Raw genomic sequence first — 16,395 nt, forward strand, 5'->3', positions numbered from 1 at the left:
GTGCAGTCACGTCGAGCCCTTCCCTTTCGTAGCGGAAGTACCTGAAACCATAAACATACAATATAGATTGTTATATGCCAACCATAGTCTTGTCATTATGCCATGAGTCGTATCATGGTCACCCCTTGCGAGGTCGGGGGCCAAAACCCTGGGTCTTACAAACAAGTACCAAGAGCCACATTATGGTCTTCCATGCAAGTATCACATAGACAACTACATTATATTTATAACTGTCAAGGTCTATACCCTGGTCTTACATACAATTTGTCGAGAGCCATGTTCAGGTCTTTCATACAAATGTCATGAGTCACCCCCTAGTCTTCCTATATAACATAAACCAGTAGGTTGACATTGGTGTCTTCGACCTTGAGTACAGTAAGGAAACTCACCTAAATCACAAAGTCGACTAACACTCAGCTCAAAAATGCGCCGACCACAGCTAACTGCCCTCTAGCCAAATGATGAGTGTTAAGCACTTCCTAACAATCCACACAAGGCACACAATAAGTCTACCTTCTAAAATAGAGATTGACCAAAAGCCAACCCAAGCCAAAAGTCAACGGTTAAAGTCAAAGTCAACAACCCAGTATGTCAATTATTCAGTCACACGTCATGACCAACCCTTAGTCACGTCATGAGAGCTCACTCAGTCCGATTCCAACTCATTTCGACTCAGTCTAGCCAAATCGGTCAAGGAAAGTCACATGGGTTGACCTCACGACGTGAGCAACCTTTTCTCAGGTCATGAGCCTCAAAAGCTCGACATAAACGGGATCATTCAACCCTCACATCGTGAGACCTTATGTCTCACATAGTGAACAATCTGAAGCCAAAAAAATCCAATAATTTAAGTCCTTAATCCATTAAGCCTTTTACCCTAACTTTCCAGAATGCCTTATAACTCCATAATACACTTAAAAGTCGATGCTTTATGGGCATGTATGTCCAATAAATGTCTAGATATCATAAGGGACCAATATTGAAGAAAAGATCATCAAATTTTCATGCAAGGTTCCAAAACCCAACCATTCATTAAATCTTAACTTCATGGCACTCTAAGGACCTTTATAACCCATAAAGTTGCCAACTTTATGGTTTCCATTCATTTAAACTTGCTCAACCAAGGATAAAATTGGGTCAAACTTAGATCTAGCCACAATCAACAATAAAAGGTGGAAGCTCTAACGCTTACAAGGGTCTAAAAGCAATGCGAGTTGATGATGATTGTTAGGGGCGGGATCCTTGAATCATATTCAGGATCCTCAAAAACTTCTGAAACCTCAGGACCCTTAAACATATCTCGGGATCCTAGCTATCACCACTAATATTTTTAACAAATGTAACGACTATAATCTCTTTATTTTTCTCACACGTGCAGAACGAGTCAACACAAGACCCATTCTCAACGGAAAGTCAACTCGACCAAGCAAAAAGACTCGGAATACCAAATCAAATAACATTCATATGTTGATTCCAGAGGATCCAGGGATTATCAAATTTATAGTTATTAACATTAGACTATAAATAACACATGTAATTAGCACACTACATACACATTTAACTCATCTACGATACTTGTACTTACATTTACACATTCATCTCTGTAAATCGACTTTTGATATCAAATAAAACATCAAGCCATGTGATAATTATCACCTCCCAAGGTTTTATGTTGGAGATCCTATAAAGGATCAAAGGCTTTCCTTGTAACTAACTTGTGTTACTTTGATCATCATTTCATACTTGATTTACTACGAACATAACAACCTCTCATATATTACGGTTGAATTCTACTTAATTGATTTTTGACCAAAACAATTATGATGATTCCTTGAAAGCCTCTTCCAAAGATCGCCGTATTCTTCTTCCTCTCGTATTCTCTGTCACAACTAAGAATTCTAATGCTCTTGTAAACATTAACAATGATAACATTTGTGACTAAAACTTGAAAGCATGCATGGTGTTTATTCAATGACAACAAAATTCCATACAAACACTTTAATGGTCAACAAAAGATTGAAAACCCTAAAAATCCCAGTTTAAGTCCATTATGGAATAGGATTTCCTAATTGGGTCTAATGGACCAATAAGCTTCCAATTTGACTATTCTGGGCTTAGGACCCTTAAGTGGGCCCTAATTGGCCCCACTTTCATGAAACTTAACATTTTGAGCCATAATGGATCCAAAATGAATTCGCTTACCTTAATGGGCCTTATTGGGCCATAACTAACTTAATTAGCTTTAATGGGCCACAAAACCCATTCTTTCATTCTAATTTGGCCGTAAACACCCCTAAGGGCCTAATGGGCCGAAAACCATCAAAATGGGCTTCCTATTATTGGAACCAAGCATTAAATGCCCATTCTATCTCCCTCTCGGCCCAACTATATAAAAAAATTAAAAGGAAATTAGGAGAATTAAGGAGGGTTATCCACCTCCTTATTACATGGTGGATTTCCATGCAAGACTTACACTTCCCCATGCATCTATCACTTCACTCTCCCTCTTCCCCCCCCCCTCTCTTCTTATCTTCGGCCGTAGGCAAGAAGCACACACACAAACCATATCAAACTCTTCCTAAAAACACATTCAAGAACACCTCTCGCCTCTCATCAGGAATTTTTGAGAATTAGAAGCATTTCAAGGAGGTTTCAACCAAAAATCACTTCAAGTTGCACTCTAGTGGTAAGATCTCACAAACCTAAGTAGCATACTTTCTTTTGAACTCATTCGCACCTCTTACCACCCTAAATTCGTTATCATGACTCCTAGAACCCATCTAAGTTCAAGATCCACTCAAGGAGCTTGCTAGAACCAAAAACAACACCATCTTCTTCCAATTCTTCTTCAAACCGAGAACAACTAAGCAAGGTGAGTTCATACCCCATTGTTTTTGGTTTTTACTTGTTTTTGGGGGGAGAATACAAGTGTTATGTGTTGATTTATGTATGTTTGCATGTTATTGTTGGGTTTTGAGCATTCTAACACTCCTATGGTGTACATGCAACCCTATAAACCTTGGATCTATGTTTTCTCTATTATACATGCAAATAAGAACTTTCCAAGGCTTTAATCCTAACTAGCATATTATGAAGCTCTTTTACTATAAAGTTATAGTTAGATGACATACCTTTTGATATAGCTTGGTGTCTTCAAGCTTTAAGAGCTTAGCCCCAATAGTGTGGAAGCCTCAAGTGAAATCACAAATCACCAAAACACCTTGGAAGACTTTGAGAATAAGAATACTTTGGTTCTCTCTAGTGAAATCGGCTAGCCCTCTTAGTGTACCCACACTAGTGCCAATTTCACCAACCAATGACATCTTTATATAGTATGGAGACTAGGGTTAAACCCATGACCTTTCATTTCATATGATCCATGGGTTAAACACTCCATGGACTATCCATGAAATCTTAGCCCAGCCTAAATGAACTTGGCCCATTCCATATATATAAGAGTCCATATTTAATTAGTTCATTTTGATCACTTAATTAATTCTTGATCAATACTAATTAAATAATATGATTCCGTATTAATATATTAATATAAATCATAAATATACTATTCTCAAAATATTATCCATATAAATTGTGTCGGTGAAGTGCAACCCAAATGGACCATGCCGGGTCGGGTCAAGTACATACCAAATATAGTTATGGACTTAGACATTAATCCAACAGTTATATGTGAATTCTTTGGTTTTTGGTTGTGATAAAGTGTTAATACTTGATATATTTCGAGATCTATAGCAAAAGTGTGAAAGAATCATAAACAAAAACATAATAAACAATATATTTAAGAGTCCTTAAGTTTAATAAGTGAAAAAACAAAGCCAAAGATCTTTACTAGTGTCATTTTGAAAAAATAACAAAGATTGGGTTGAAAGTGATAAATTTCGGTTTTATGAGGTTTATAAGGTATTTATTTATATAAAAGTTGATTTTTATGAAAATAATACTTTTTAAAGGGCCAAAAACATAAATTTTAGCTAATGGGCTTTAAATTTGGGCCTCACAGATTTTTGGGCCCAACTTGCGAAAATGAAGAAGTTTTAGGGACTGAATTTGTAAATTCATAAAAGTATGAGTCTAAAACATAAATAAATAAATTTCAGGGGTTGAAAATGATTTTATTACCAAATTGGACTAAAAATGCAAAGTTTTTGATTTTGGGATCAAAAATGTAAAACTTACGAAAATTGAGCCAAAAATGTAAAAATTTTACAAATAAAGGCTTGAAATGACAAATACAATAGTTTTGGGCTGAAATTATCATTTAAATAAAGTTTGGGTCAAAAATGTCAAGAAAAATGGTATAAGGACCAAAAATGTCAATTTTCATAAAAAGGGACTAAAAATGTCATTTTTATAAATAAAGGGGCTGAAATGGTCAAACTAAATGTTTTTGGACCAAATCGACAATTATAAATCATTGGGTTAAAAATATCAAGTTTATAACACGTAGTTATATATATATATATATATATATATATATATATATATATATATATATATATATATATATATATATATATATAACCAAAGTTTCGTTATAAATCAAACGTCATTATAGTTTCATATTTCGAATAAACATTTCGCTTACAATAAATAGCTACATCCTAAACTTAGGATTAATAAAATTAAATGATTCAATGGTTGGGCTCAAATATCTTCTATTCGTGCTATTGGGCCTTATGACCCAATATCATGATTATTTGGGCCCAATATAATCCCACATGTTTATTGGGCTTCCAGTGACCAAAATACATGCCTAATGGACCCTCAATGGCTTTTACATGCTATTGGGCCTTAGTGGTCCATTTGCATTGCTAGTATGGTCCAAATCAATCATATGCGTGATGAGCTAATGCGTCCGTCGCATACTCGACAGCCTATAATAACATACACGGTTAGTGGGCCTCTGTTGCCCTCTTCTCTTCGTCTGTTAGGCTTACCTTTTATTCAATTAAGCATAAATCAGGTTGTTAGGCAAGGTTTTCAAATTCAGTTGGATTTAGTGGGAAATAACGGGTGACACCAATAAGTGTCGATCGTAGTTTGTAGTTATAACCAGAGTATCCTCGAGGGAGAGCGAGAGTTTTTGTATAGATCTATACGGAGGTGACTCCCCCACACCTGAGCTGTTCGCTACAGTTAGACTCAGCCAGTCTAGGGTGACAAAATCTTGATCAAAACTGGCATTTGAAAAAATGTCAAGACAGACGAATTAGTTATTATTATGCATGGTTATAACGACTCACATAGAGATCCAATACTATGTAAGTAATCATGGGAAAACATATTCATTCTTTGTGACGATACAATAATACAAAACTATCATGCTACGTATATCGGAAAACATCGGGTTTTCCGGGAGAACAACATTATTCACTCCTACATACAACACTATAATACAATAATCAATAATAATAATAATCACTTTTACTTGTTTTGAAATCTCATACATATGCACTTATGGGATCATCACATCTTTTTCGCAGACAGTTTTTGGTACAGAAAATATCGGATTTTCTGGGTTGTACAAACAATACAAATTAGTTTTATATCAAACATGCTTATGAACTCACCAACATTATATATGTTGACGTTTTAAAAACAATTTGTATTCTTAGGTAACAGATAAGCTGAAGAAAGTTACCATGTGTGTTAGGATGTTATGTTTTGTGACTCTCAAACAGTTTATGCTATGGATATGTAATATTTAAACAATGTACTTGATGTGAACAATGACAGTTGTACTATGTAATGTTGGTGATGCATGTGTTTGTTCATGTATATTCATTGTAATGGTATTCAATTGATAGTCACACGAGCCCTCAGACGTTTCCATCGTCTGGTTCGGGGGTGTGACAGGTTGGTATCAGAGCTCTGTTTATAGTGAATTGGCATATCTAACCACATATTGATATGCAACTATAAACCCAAAGAGGGACTAAATAACTCTGAACAAAACAAATAAAATATAATAATAAACACTCTTACTTGTGCGACTTAGGAAAATAAACACAATAACAATTCAAATAAGATGATTGGAAAAATCCTGACATCTCGGTTAAGCCATGATTGTTCACAGTTGTATTAAGGGGCGAATGTAGCTTGATCAACTACATTTCCTCCAGAATACAACTATCACATGCCCTGGGGCGATCGCGATGGTCAGTAAACCTAAGACATACCCCTTTGTTAATCAAGAAGCGAACATCAATCCAATTTTTAATAGCAACTAAAACATCTTAGGAGTAATAGTAGTTTATTTATATACCCTCCTTGTGTGTTCCTCATCACAGTCACCATGGAAGAGGATAATCAAGGCATTCAGTTTCACCAGGCCTTGGTGGCCCACAGAATGATTGAAGACGACCCCAAGGAAGGACAAGGAGCAACACATGACGTTGGACCCGACGAGTACACCGATACGGACTACGAGTTTGAGGGGACTGATGATGACACGGAGGAGAAAGGAGACACAAACGAAGCCCCCATCAAATCACTTACCGACGAGGCAAACCATGACCACCCTGCCCCACCAGGAAACCCCGTAGGAGGGGATCGTTCGCTGGAGGAAGAGGTTAGTATTCGAGACATCCCAGTGGCTTGCGATTTCCTTGACATCTTTCCTGAAGACCTTCTGGGGATACCCCCAGAAAGACAAGTCGAGTTTCGAATTGACCTTGTTCCAGGAGCTACACCCATCGCCAAATCGCCTTATAGGTTGACTCAACGAACTTTTGAGCAAAGGATTCATTTGGCCTGGTTTCTCACCTTAAGGAGCTCCGGTCCTTTTTGTTAAAAAGAAGGACGGATCATTTAGGATGTGTATCGATTATAGAGAGCTGAATAAGCTCACTATCAAGAATTGTTACCCACTTCCACGAATCGACGATCTATTCGACCAACTTCAAGGAGCAAATTACTTCTCTAATATAGATCTGCGATCCGGCTACCACCAACTCAAGGTCCGGGAAGAGGATATCCTCAAGACCTCTTTCCGAACCCGCTGTGGACATTATGAATTTGTTGTAATGACCTTCGGTCTAACGAATGCCCCTGCCGCATTTATGGACCTGACGAATCGAGTCTGCCGGCCATTCCTCGACAACTTTGTCATTGTTTTCATCGACGATATTCTGGTCTATTCTCGAAGCGAAGAGGAACATAGTCGAAATCTCCGAAAAATCTTGGAAACCTTACGAGCCGAAAATTTATATGCAAACTCTCTAAGTGTGAGTTTTGGCTCCGTAGCATAAACATCTTAGGTCATGTTGTCAGCCAAGAAGGGATACATGTGGACCCTTCTAAGATCAAAGCCATTGAAGGATGGGCAGTCCCAACGACACCCACTGAAATTCGTCAATTTCTGGGTCATGCAGGCTATTACAGAATATTCATTTATAACTTTTCCAGAACGGCCAAGCCACTTACCATGTTTACATAGAAGGGCGTACCATTTGAATGGACCGAAAAACAGGAGGTTGCCTTCCGAACTTTGAAACGAGCTCTCTGTAGTGCGCCAGTACTATCATTACCATAGGGAACTGAGGACTTCGTAGTTTATTGCGATGCTTCGAATCAAGGTTTAGGTTGTGTGCTCATGCAGCGAGGGAAGGTGATAGCATATGCATCCCGACAACTAAAGACACATGAGGTGAATTATACCACCCATGATCTCGAATTGGGAGTTGTGGTATTTGCCTTGAAGATTTGGAGGCACTACCTTTTTTATGGTACAAAGTGCACCATTTTCACCGACCACAAGAGCCTCCAAAACATTTTAAATCAAAAGGAGTTAAACATGAGGCAGCGAAGATGGGTTGAGCTGCTAAACGATTATGAGTGCGAAATCAAGTACCACCTAGGCAAGGCTAACATGGTAGCCGATGCCTTAAGTCGGAAAGAACACTCAAATCGTCATGTGAAAAATCTTTCAATAACCATTCAATCCCAATTGTCCTCGCAAATCAAAGAAGCCCAGTTGGATGCCATGAAAACAGAAAACAGAACAAGCGAAGCGTTACGTGGAATGGAAAAGAACGTCAAAGTCAAGGAGGACGGAGCATATTATTTCATGAACCGAATTTGGGTCCCTAAACTTGGGGGATTCAGAGAGGTAGTCATGAACGAGGCCCATAAGACACGATACTCCATCTATCCAGGTTCAGATAAAATGTACCTGAATATCAAGCAACATTATTGGTGGCCTAACATGAAGGCATAAATTACCACTTACGTTAACAAGTGCCTCACTTACGCTAAAGTGAAGGTAGAATATCAAAAGCACTCGAGACTATTACAACAGCCAATAATACCTGAGTGGAAATGGGAAAGGATTACCATGGACTTTGTAACCAAATTACCTAAGACAAATAACGGATTAGATGCCATATGGGTAATAGTCGACAGGTTGACGAAATCCACCCATTTCCTGCCAATAAAGGAGACATACAAGATGGAACGACTAACGAGAATCTACATCAAAGAGATTGTGAAACTCCATGGAGTACCAATATCTATCATCTCAGACCGAGATAGTAGATTCACTTCACACTTTTGGCAGACGCTTTAGAAAGCTATGAGAACACATCTCGACATGAGCACTGCTTACCACCCACAAACGGATGGTCAAAGTGAGCGAACCATTCAAACGCTTGAAGATAAACTTCGAGCATGTGCGATAGACTTTGGAAGGTCGTGGGATATCCACTTGCCTTTAATTGAGTTTCCGTACAACAACAATTATCACACAAGCATAAAAGTTGCTCCTTTTGAAGCATTATATGGGCGTAAGTGTAGATCACCGTTGTGTTGGGCTGAGGTAGGTGAGACTCAGCTAGTAAGAGGACAGACACCAAACAATGCATTAACAGGGCCAGAAATAATACGTGAAACGACAGAGAAGATAGTTCAAATCAGAGCTCGACTTCAAGCATCACGAGACTGACAGAAGAGCTACGTTGATAAACGGCGAAAGTCCTTGGAATTTCAAGGCGGGGATCGGGTGTTGTTGAAAATCTCTCCCTGGAAATGGGTGATTCGTTTCGGGAAACGGGGAAAACTAAACCCACGATACATTGGGCCATTCGAGATTCTTGCCCGAATCGGTCCAGTGACCTATAAGCTGCAACTACCTGTTGAGCTCAGCAGTGTACACCCCGTGTTCCATGTTTCTAATTTGAAGAAGTGCTTATCTGATGAAACTCTTGTCATCCCATTGGAAGAAATCGAAATCAACAAGAATCTCATGTTCGTCAAGGAACCGGTTGAAATCATGGACATGGAAGTGAAGCGTACTAAGCAAAGTCGCATTCCGATTGTGAAAGTTCGGTGGAACACAAAGCGTGGACCGAAATTCACATGGGAACGCAAAGATCAGATGAAGCAAAAGTACCCTCACTTATTCTCGCATTCTCAGACCTAGTTTCAAAAGAATTTCATGACGAAATTCCCTCTAACGGGGGGATGATGTCACAACTAGGAATTCTAATGCTCTTGTAAACATTAAAAATGATAACATTTGTGACTAAAACTTGAAAGCATGCATGATGTTTATTCAATGATAACAAATTTCCATGCAAACACTTCAATGGTCAACAAAAGATTGGAAACCCTAAAAATCCCGGTTTAAGTCCATTATAGACTAGGATTTCCTTATTGGGCCTAATGGACCAATAAGCTTCCAATTTGACTATTATGGGATTAAGACCCTTAAATGGGTCCTAATTGGACCCACTTTCATGAAACTTAACAATTTGGGCCATAATGGATCCAAAATGAATTGGTTTACCTTAATGGGCCTTATTGGGCCATAACTAACTTAATTAGCTTTAATGGGCCATGAAACCCATTCTTTCGTTCTAATTGGTCCGTAAACACCCCTAAGGGACCAATGGGCCGAAAACCATCAAAATGGGCCTCCTATTATTGGAACTAAGCATTAAAGGCCCATTTCATCTATCTTCTTTCTCCATTTAGGCCCAACTATATAAAAAAAATTAAAAGGAAATTAGGAGAATTAAGGAGGGTTATCCACCTCCTTATTACATGGTGGATTTCCATGCAATACTTACACTTCCCATGCATCTATCACTTCACTCTCCCTCTTTCCCCCATCTCTTGTTGTCTTCGGCCGTAGGCAAGAAGCACACACACAAACCATATCAAACTCTTCCTAAAAACACATTCAAGAACACCTCTCCCCTCTCATCAAGAATTTTTTAGAATTAGAAGCATTTCAAGGAGGTTTCAACCAAAAATCACTTCAAGTTGCACTCTAGTGGTAAGATCTCACAAACCTAAGTAGCATACTTTCTTTTGAACTCATTCATACCTCTTACCACCCTAAATTCGTTATCATGACTCCTAGAACCCATCTAAGTTTGAGATCCACTCAAGGAGCTTGCTAGAACCAAAAACAACACCATCTTCTTATAATTCTTCTTCAAACCGAGAAGAACTAAGCAAGGTGAGTTCATACCCCCTTGTTTTTGGTAAAGGGGCTGAAATGGTCAAACTAAATGTTTTTGGACCAAATCGACAATTATAAATCCTTGGGTTAAAAATATCAAGTTTATAACGTGTAGTTGTAAATATAATATATATATATATATATATATATATATATATATATATATATATATATATATATATATATATATAACCAAAGCTTCATTATAAACCAAACGTCATTATAGTTTCATATTTGGAATAAAAATTTCGCTTACAATAAATAACTACATCCTAAACTTAGGATTAATAAAATTAAATGATTCAATGGTTGGGCTCAAATATCTTCTATTCGTTCTATTGGGCCTTATGACCCAATATCATGATTATTTGGGCCCAATATAATCCCACATGTTTATTGGGCATCTGGTGACCAAATTACATGCCTAATGGACCCTCAATGGCTTTTACATGTTATTGGGACTTAGTGGTCCATTTGCATTGCTAGTATGGTCCAAATCAATCATATGCGTGATGGGCTAATGCGTCCGTCGCATACTCGACAACCTATAATAACATACACGGTTAGTGGGCCTTTGTTGCCTTCTTCTCTTCATCTGTTAGCCTTACCTTTTATTCAAGTAAGCATAAATCAGGTTGTTAGGCAAGGTTTTCAAATTCAGTTGGATTTAGTGGGAAATAACGGGTGACACCAATAAGTGTCGGTCGTAGTATGTGGTTATAACCAGAGTATCCTGGAGGGAGAGCGAGAGTTTTTGTATAGATCTATACGGAGGTGACTCCCCCACACCTGAGCTGTTCGCTACAGTTAGACTCAGACAGTCTAGGGTGACAAAATCTTGATCAAAACTGGCATTTGAAAAAATGTCAAGACAGACGAATTAGTTATTATTATGCATGGTTATAACGACTCACATAAAGATCCAATACTATGTAAGTAATCATGGGAAGACATATTCATTCGTTGTGACGATACAATAATACAAAACTATCATGCTACATATATCGGAAAACATCAGGTTTTCCGGGAGAAAAACATTATTCACTCCTACATCCAACACTATAATACAATAATCAATAATAATCACTTTTACTTGTTTTGAAATCTCATACATATGCACTTATGGGATCATCACATCTTTTTCGCAGACAGTTTTTGGTACAGAAAATATCGGATTTTCTGGGTTGTACAAACAATACAAATTAGTTTTATATCAAACATGCTTATGAACTCACCAACATTATATATGTTGACGTTTTAAAAACAATTTGTATTCTTAGGTAACAGATAAGCTGAAGAAAGTTACCAAGTATGTTAGGATGTTATGTTTTGTGACTCTCAAACAGTTTATGCTATGGATATGTAATATTTAAACAATGTACTTGATGTGAACAATGACAGTTGTACTATGTAATGTTGGTGATGTATGTGTTTGTTCATGTATATTCATTGTAATGATATTCAATTGATAGTCACACGAGACCTCGGATGTTTCCGCCGTCTGGTTTGGGGGTGTGACATTCTTTAAACCAAGAAATACTCCAAAATGGCCAAGAACCAAGCAAGGGAAGAAGGCTAGGGTTTTTTGAGGTGAAAAAGGGTTTGAAGGTTGCTAATGAACCCTAAAATGGGTTTAGATGTGCTTAAATACGAAGGAAACCCTAAAAGATCATGAGCTTGAGCTGCATCAGTTCTCATATCGTGAGCCTCTATGTCTCATGTCGTGAGACCATTTCCGAACAAAAAGATCCATATAAACCCATCTCACGTCGTGAGCCTTTATGTATCACGTCGTGAGACTCCTTTTCTTCTAAAATACAACCTTTTGACTCCTTGATACCCTAATTCGATTCATCCAGAAAAACGGGTGTTACATTTCATCTTTGGATTTGGAAGCTAATGGTGTTTTAGTCCATGTTTTAGTGTTTTAGTCCCTTTAATGGTTTTAACTTTGGAGTTTGGACAACTCCATGATCTTTGAATCATTATATACTTTAGATATGGACTTTTGGTTACGTTTTGAGAGCATGTAAGAGTTCTCTTTTGTCCTTGCATGTTGAAAAATGAGATATTAGACTTTTAAGGAACTAGGTATTAGGGGTGTGTATGAGGCGGTTTGGTTCGGTTTTTAGTTAAAACCGAACAATAACCATTAGAAGTGGTTAATACATTTTGGTAGTCATTAGGTATTCGTTTTGGTTAACGTTTTTTTTTTGTTAATGGTTAATATCGATTAATCATAATAGTCGAAAACGAGATAAAATTAAAAAGTACATTGCAATAAAAACTGAGAAACGTACATTGTTATTAAAAAAAATGAACGATTGAGTGTTACCTTATTAATATGATAGAAGATTAGGTTCTCATTTAATTCCAAATAATTACACTTTAAATTTTCAATTCCAAATATAATTACATACCATATATTTAATATTATATTATATTAAAAACATTTATCAACATTCATCGACGGAGCTTCTTTTGGGCAAGGGGGGCTGCCCCCCCCCCCCCCCCCCCCCTGTTTTTTTAGAATTAGTCATCTACTATTAAAACTTTACATATTAAGTCAAAAACTATAAAATTTGACTTTGTCCCCCCTATTTTCCGTTTTTTATACACATTATACTTCCCCCCCCCCCCCCCCCCTAAATAAAAACTTGAAGCTCCGTTACTGTCAACATTATTGGTTCGGTTCGATTTTTAGTGATTTAGTTTTGGATGAAAACCATAATCGAACCATATGTACCTGGTTAGATAAAAATAGAAACCTCACCGTCTTTTTTAGTAATGGTTCAGTTATTTTGGTTAATTTGGTTTTGGTTCGGTTTTTTGGTTAATATGATCAGGAGGGTGTTTGGCTTATCTGTTGAGAGTCCAAATGTCCTTTTAGGAAAGGATAAAAGATGTTTGGTAAAAACACTTTTAAAAGTTACATTTGGATTTTAGATATAAGGAAAATGAACTTTTTGGAAAAGTCAGAAAAACCTGATTTTTTTACAACTTTTCCTAAAAAGAATTTTGGCATCTCAAAAGATAATCCAAACATCCCCTAGGTATAGTGAGTGAGCTCGAGCTTCCAGACTATTAATGAACTCGAGTTTTAATAAGCCTAACTCTATTACCGTGAAGCTTGGTTCGGCTCGACTCTTTTGTGTCCATGTATAAAACAGAGAAGAGATAAAAAGAGTGGAGGTAACGAGTTAGCTAAACCTAGGGATGAACAAAATGACCGAACCGGCTGGAACCGGACCCGACTCGGGAACCGACTTCGGCCAAAATAAAGAACCGAACCGGCCCGACGGTTCTACCGGTTCCCGATTCCTACCGGTTCTTGTCGTGTCTTCAAATGTTGTAACTGGTCCTCGAAAAATAGCATCATACAGTTTTGGTTTTTGCCGGTTCTACCAGTTCTGGTTATATCGGTTCCGGTTACTATCGGTTCCCGGTTCTAAAAATGCACAAAAATAATGTCCCGGTCCCGGCCCAACCGATTCCATCGGGTTCCAGTTCCCCGATCGATATGCTCATCCCTAGCCAAACCCAAGACTAACCACCCACAAAAAAAACACAATACCATCCACCATGTGATAGTGATCTTGATTGCACCGTCGGTACCTTCTTCAAACCGTTCTCCGCCCGCCCGACTCTAGATATCACCATACGTGGGAATTAAATTTTTTTAAAAGGAAGAAGCGGGTCGGCCAGACCAACGTCATTTAAATAGCTAATAGCGACGTGTCGGCAAATGCGGTAAACTTTAAAAACATGGAAATCGAGAGCAAAAGTGGCTCCAAAATCCGGCTCGAAGAAGGCTCTGAAACCTTGGATTTTGGAAGAGAATTGGGGTTTATTTCCAGTGATCGAGCAATTTCTCGTCACCATATTTCTTTCAGACTCCACGAAGATCGAACAAGGGTTTATTTCGAAGTTAAAGGGAAAAACCCCGTCTGGGTACGCGACCGTAGAAACGATGAAATTAGGGTTTACAAACGTTCGGAAGGAGGTGAAATTAAGAATGGAGATTCGTTTTGTGTGGCTTCGAAGAATCCTGTTTGGTTTAACGTGAAGAAAATCGCAAGCGAAAACGAAGACGATAGTGAATCGAAGAGCGAACTCAGTCTTGACGAAGCATTCGCAGAGACTTCCGGGATTGAATACGATGAAGTCGAGACTGGTGATATTTCACATATCGATCCTGTTAAAGGTGCGTTCGTTACTGTGGTTTCCGTTGGTAAAATAACACTTTGTAGACATGTAATTAACATTTGTGGATTTCATCTAGGGTTTTTAATTGCAGTTTGCAATAGAATTAGGCATCCAGACTTGCAATATCATAATGCTCATATCAATCATCCATTTAGAAAACTTTAACCTATGCCCAATGATTTGCGTTTTGGGACTTCAAATTAGAGCATTTTTACAGAAAACCAGAATTTAACATTTAATATCTGATTATCTTCATTGTCTGATTCTACAAGTCGTGACAAGAACATTCATAATCAAGCATCTATAGTTTCGTGTTCTCTCTGCTTCTATTGATTAAATTTTTTTGGTTATGAAATGTAGAGTTTGGTTTTGTTGTTGTGGGACATGAATTTGATCACTACCCAATGAAAATGCTCAGCGATATAAGTAATTGGGATTGGTTTCTTGAAGAATCTAAACAAGAGAGCGATGAAGAGGAAGTTAATGAGAGAAAAAGGAAGAAGAGTACAAGAAAAAGGAGAAAGAAGAGTGGAGAGGATGACGATGATGAAGTGTGGACGGGTGAGAGTGAAGAAGATGCTGAAATTATCAAGAAAATGAAAAATGTCCCAAAACCCAAGTACTCAACTAGATCAAAGGAGCAAAAGCAAAACAAGGGTGCAAGTACAAGTAAAAGTGCCATGTCTACTACAAAGAAGTATGCAAAGGATGATTATGGTGATGATGATGTTGATGAAGATGAAGATGAAGAAGATGAAACATTGGGTGGATTCATAGTTGATGATGGGGATATAGGAGAAGAAAATGTTGAAGATAACGAAGAGGAAGAATTTGAAAATGATGAAGATGAAGATGAGTAGTTGATATAAAGCCACTTTTGGTGTTTTTTATCTTTTTGTTTGATTATGTTGTAGAATGTATAAAATGATCCGAAGAATATTGTGTTTTGGAATGTACACAAGCTAATACTTTTTTGATTGTTTGGAAGCTTTTCTGATCTTTAATTGGTGTTCAAATAAGATTTTTTTTTCAGCTTGAAAAACTTGTTTGTAGGTTTTAAGTTTGAAACTTAAGTCTAATAATTCATTTATATGGATTAGGCTTTGTTTGGAGTATTAGCTGAAAACCTAAATGGTGACCAATTAAATAGTTGATAAAATAGTTGTTGAAATAAAAACGTTCGATAAAAATCTCCCTATTCTAATCCTCCATAATAATCACATGTCACACTCTGATTTCTAAATATTATTAAAAGAGAATCTTTAATTCTAAATTGAAGAAATTAGGACCATTGATTGAATTTCAATCATATATTTTCCACCTTTGGATTATTTGATGACATCATCTTTATCAACCCATTTATTTATGTCAATAGATTTTATAATCCGTATATTAGGTTTTAAATTAGAATTTCATTAATGACACTTAAATCTCACCAAAAATAAAATGAATTAAATTAAGAATTCTATTAATGACAATTAAATATCATCAAAAGTAAAATGAATTAAATTATAAAATCTATTAATGACAATTAAATCTCACAAAAAATAAAATACAAAAATACCCCGCCTCCCTCAATTCTTTACATAATATATCTAACCTAAGTTTTGTAGTGGAGAAGAAAATGAAGGAAAACATGTTGTTTTGATTTTTACTTAACAATTTAGATTTGTAGTTGAACGACTGAAATTATAAATACATTAGAT

General features: G+C 37.1%; 1 protein-coding gene across 1 annotated transcript; it reads left to right on the forward strand.

The window, feature by feature from the left end:
* The first annotated feature begins 14,176 nt into the window (after positions 1 to 14,176).
* On the forward strand, positions 14,177 to 15,693 carry LOC145086519 (SMAD/FHA domain-containing protein). Its single transcript, XM_079024303.1, has 2 exons — positions 14,177 to 14,687; positions 15,050 to 15,693. The coding sequence occupies exons 1-2, from the start codon at positions 14,249 to 14,251 to the stop codon at positions 15,547 to 15,549; spliced, it is 939 nt and encodes a 312-aa protein (XP_078880429.1). The 5' UTR covers positions 14,177 to 14,248; the 3' UTR covers positions 15,550 to 15,693.
* The last annotated feature ends 702 nt before the right edge of the window (positions 15,694 to 16,395 follow it).

This window comes from Lactuca serriola, chromosome 1, assembly GCF_051521515.1.
Source record: "Lactuca serriola cultivar US96UC23 chromosome 1, Lser_US96UC23_V15, whole genome shotgun sequence".
Lineage (NCBI taxonomy): Eukaryota > Viridiplantae > Streptophyta > Magnoliopsida > Asterales > Asteraceae > Lactuca > Lactuca serriola.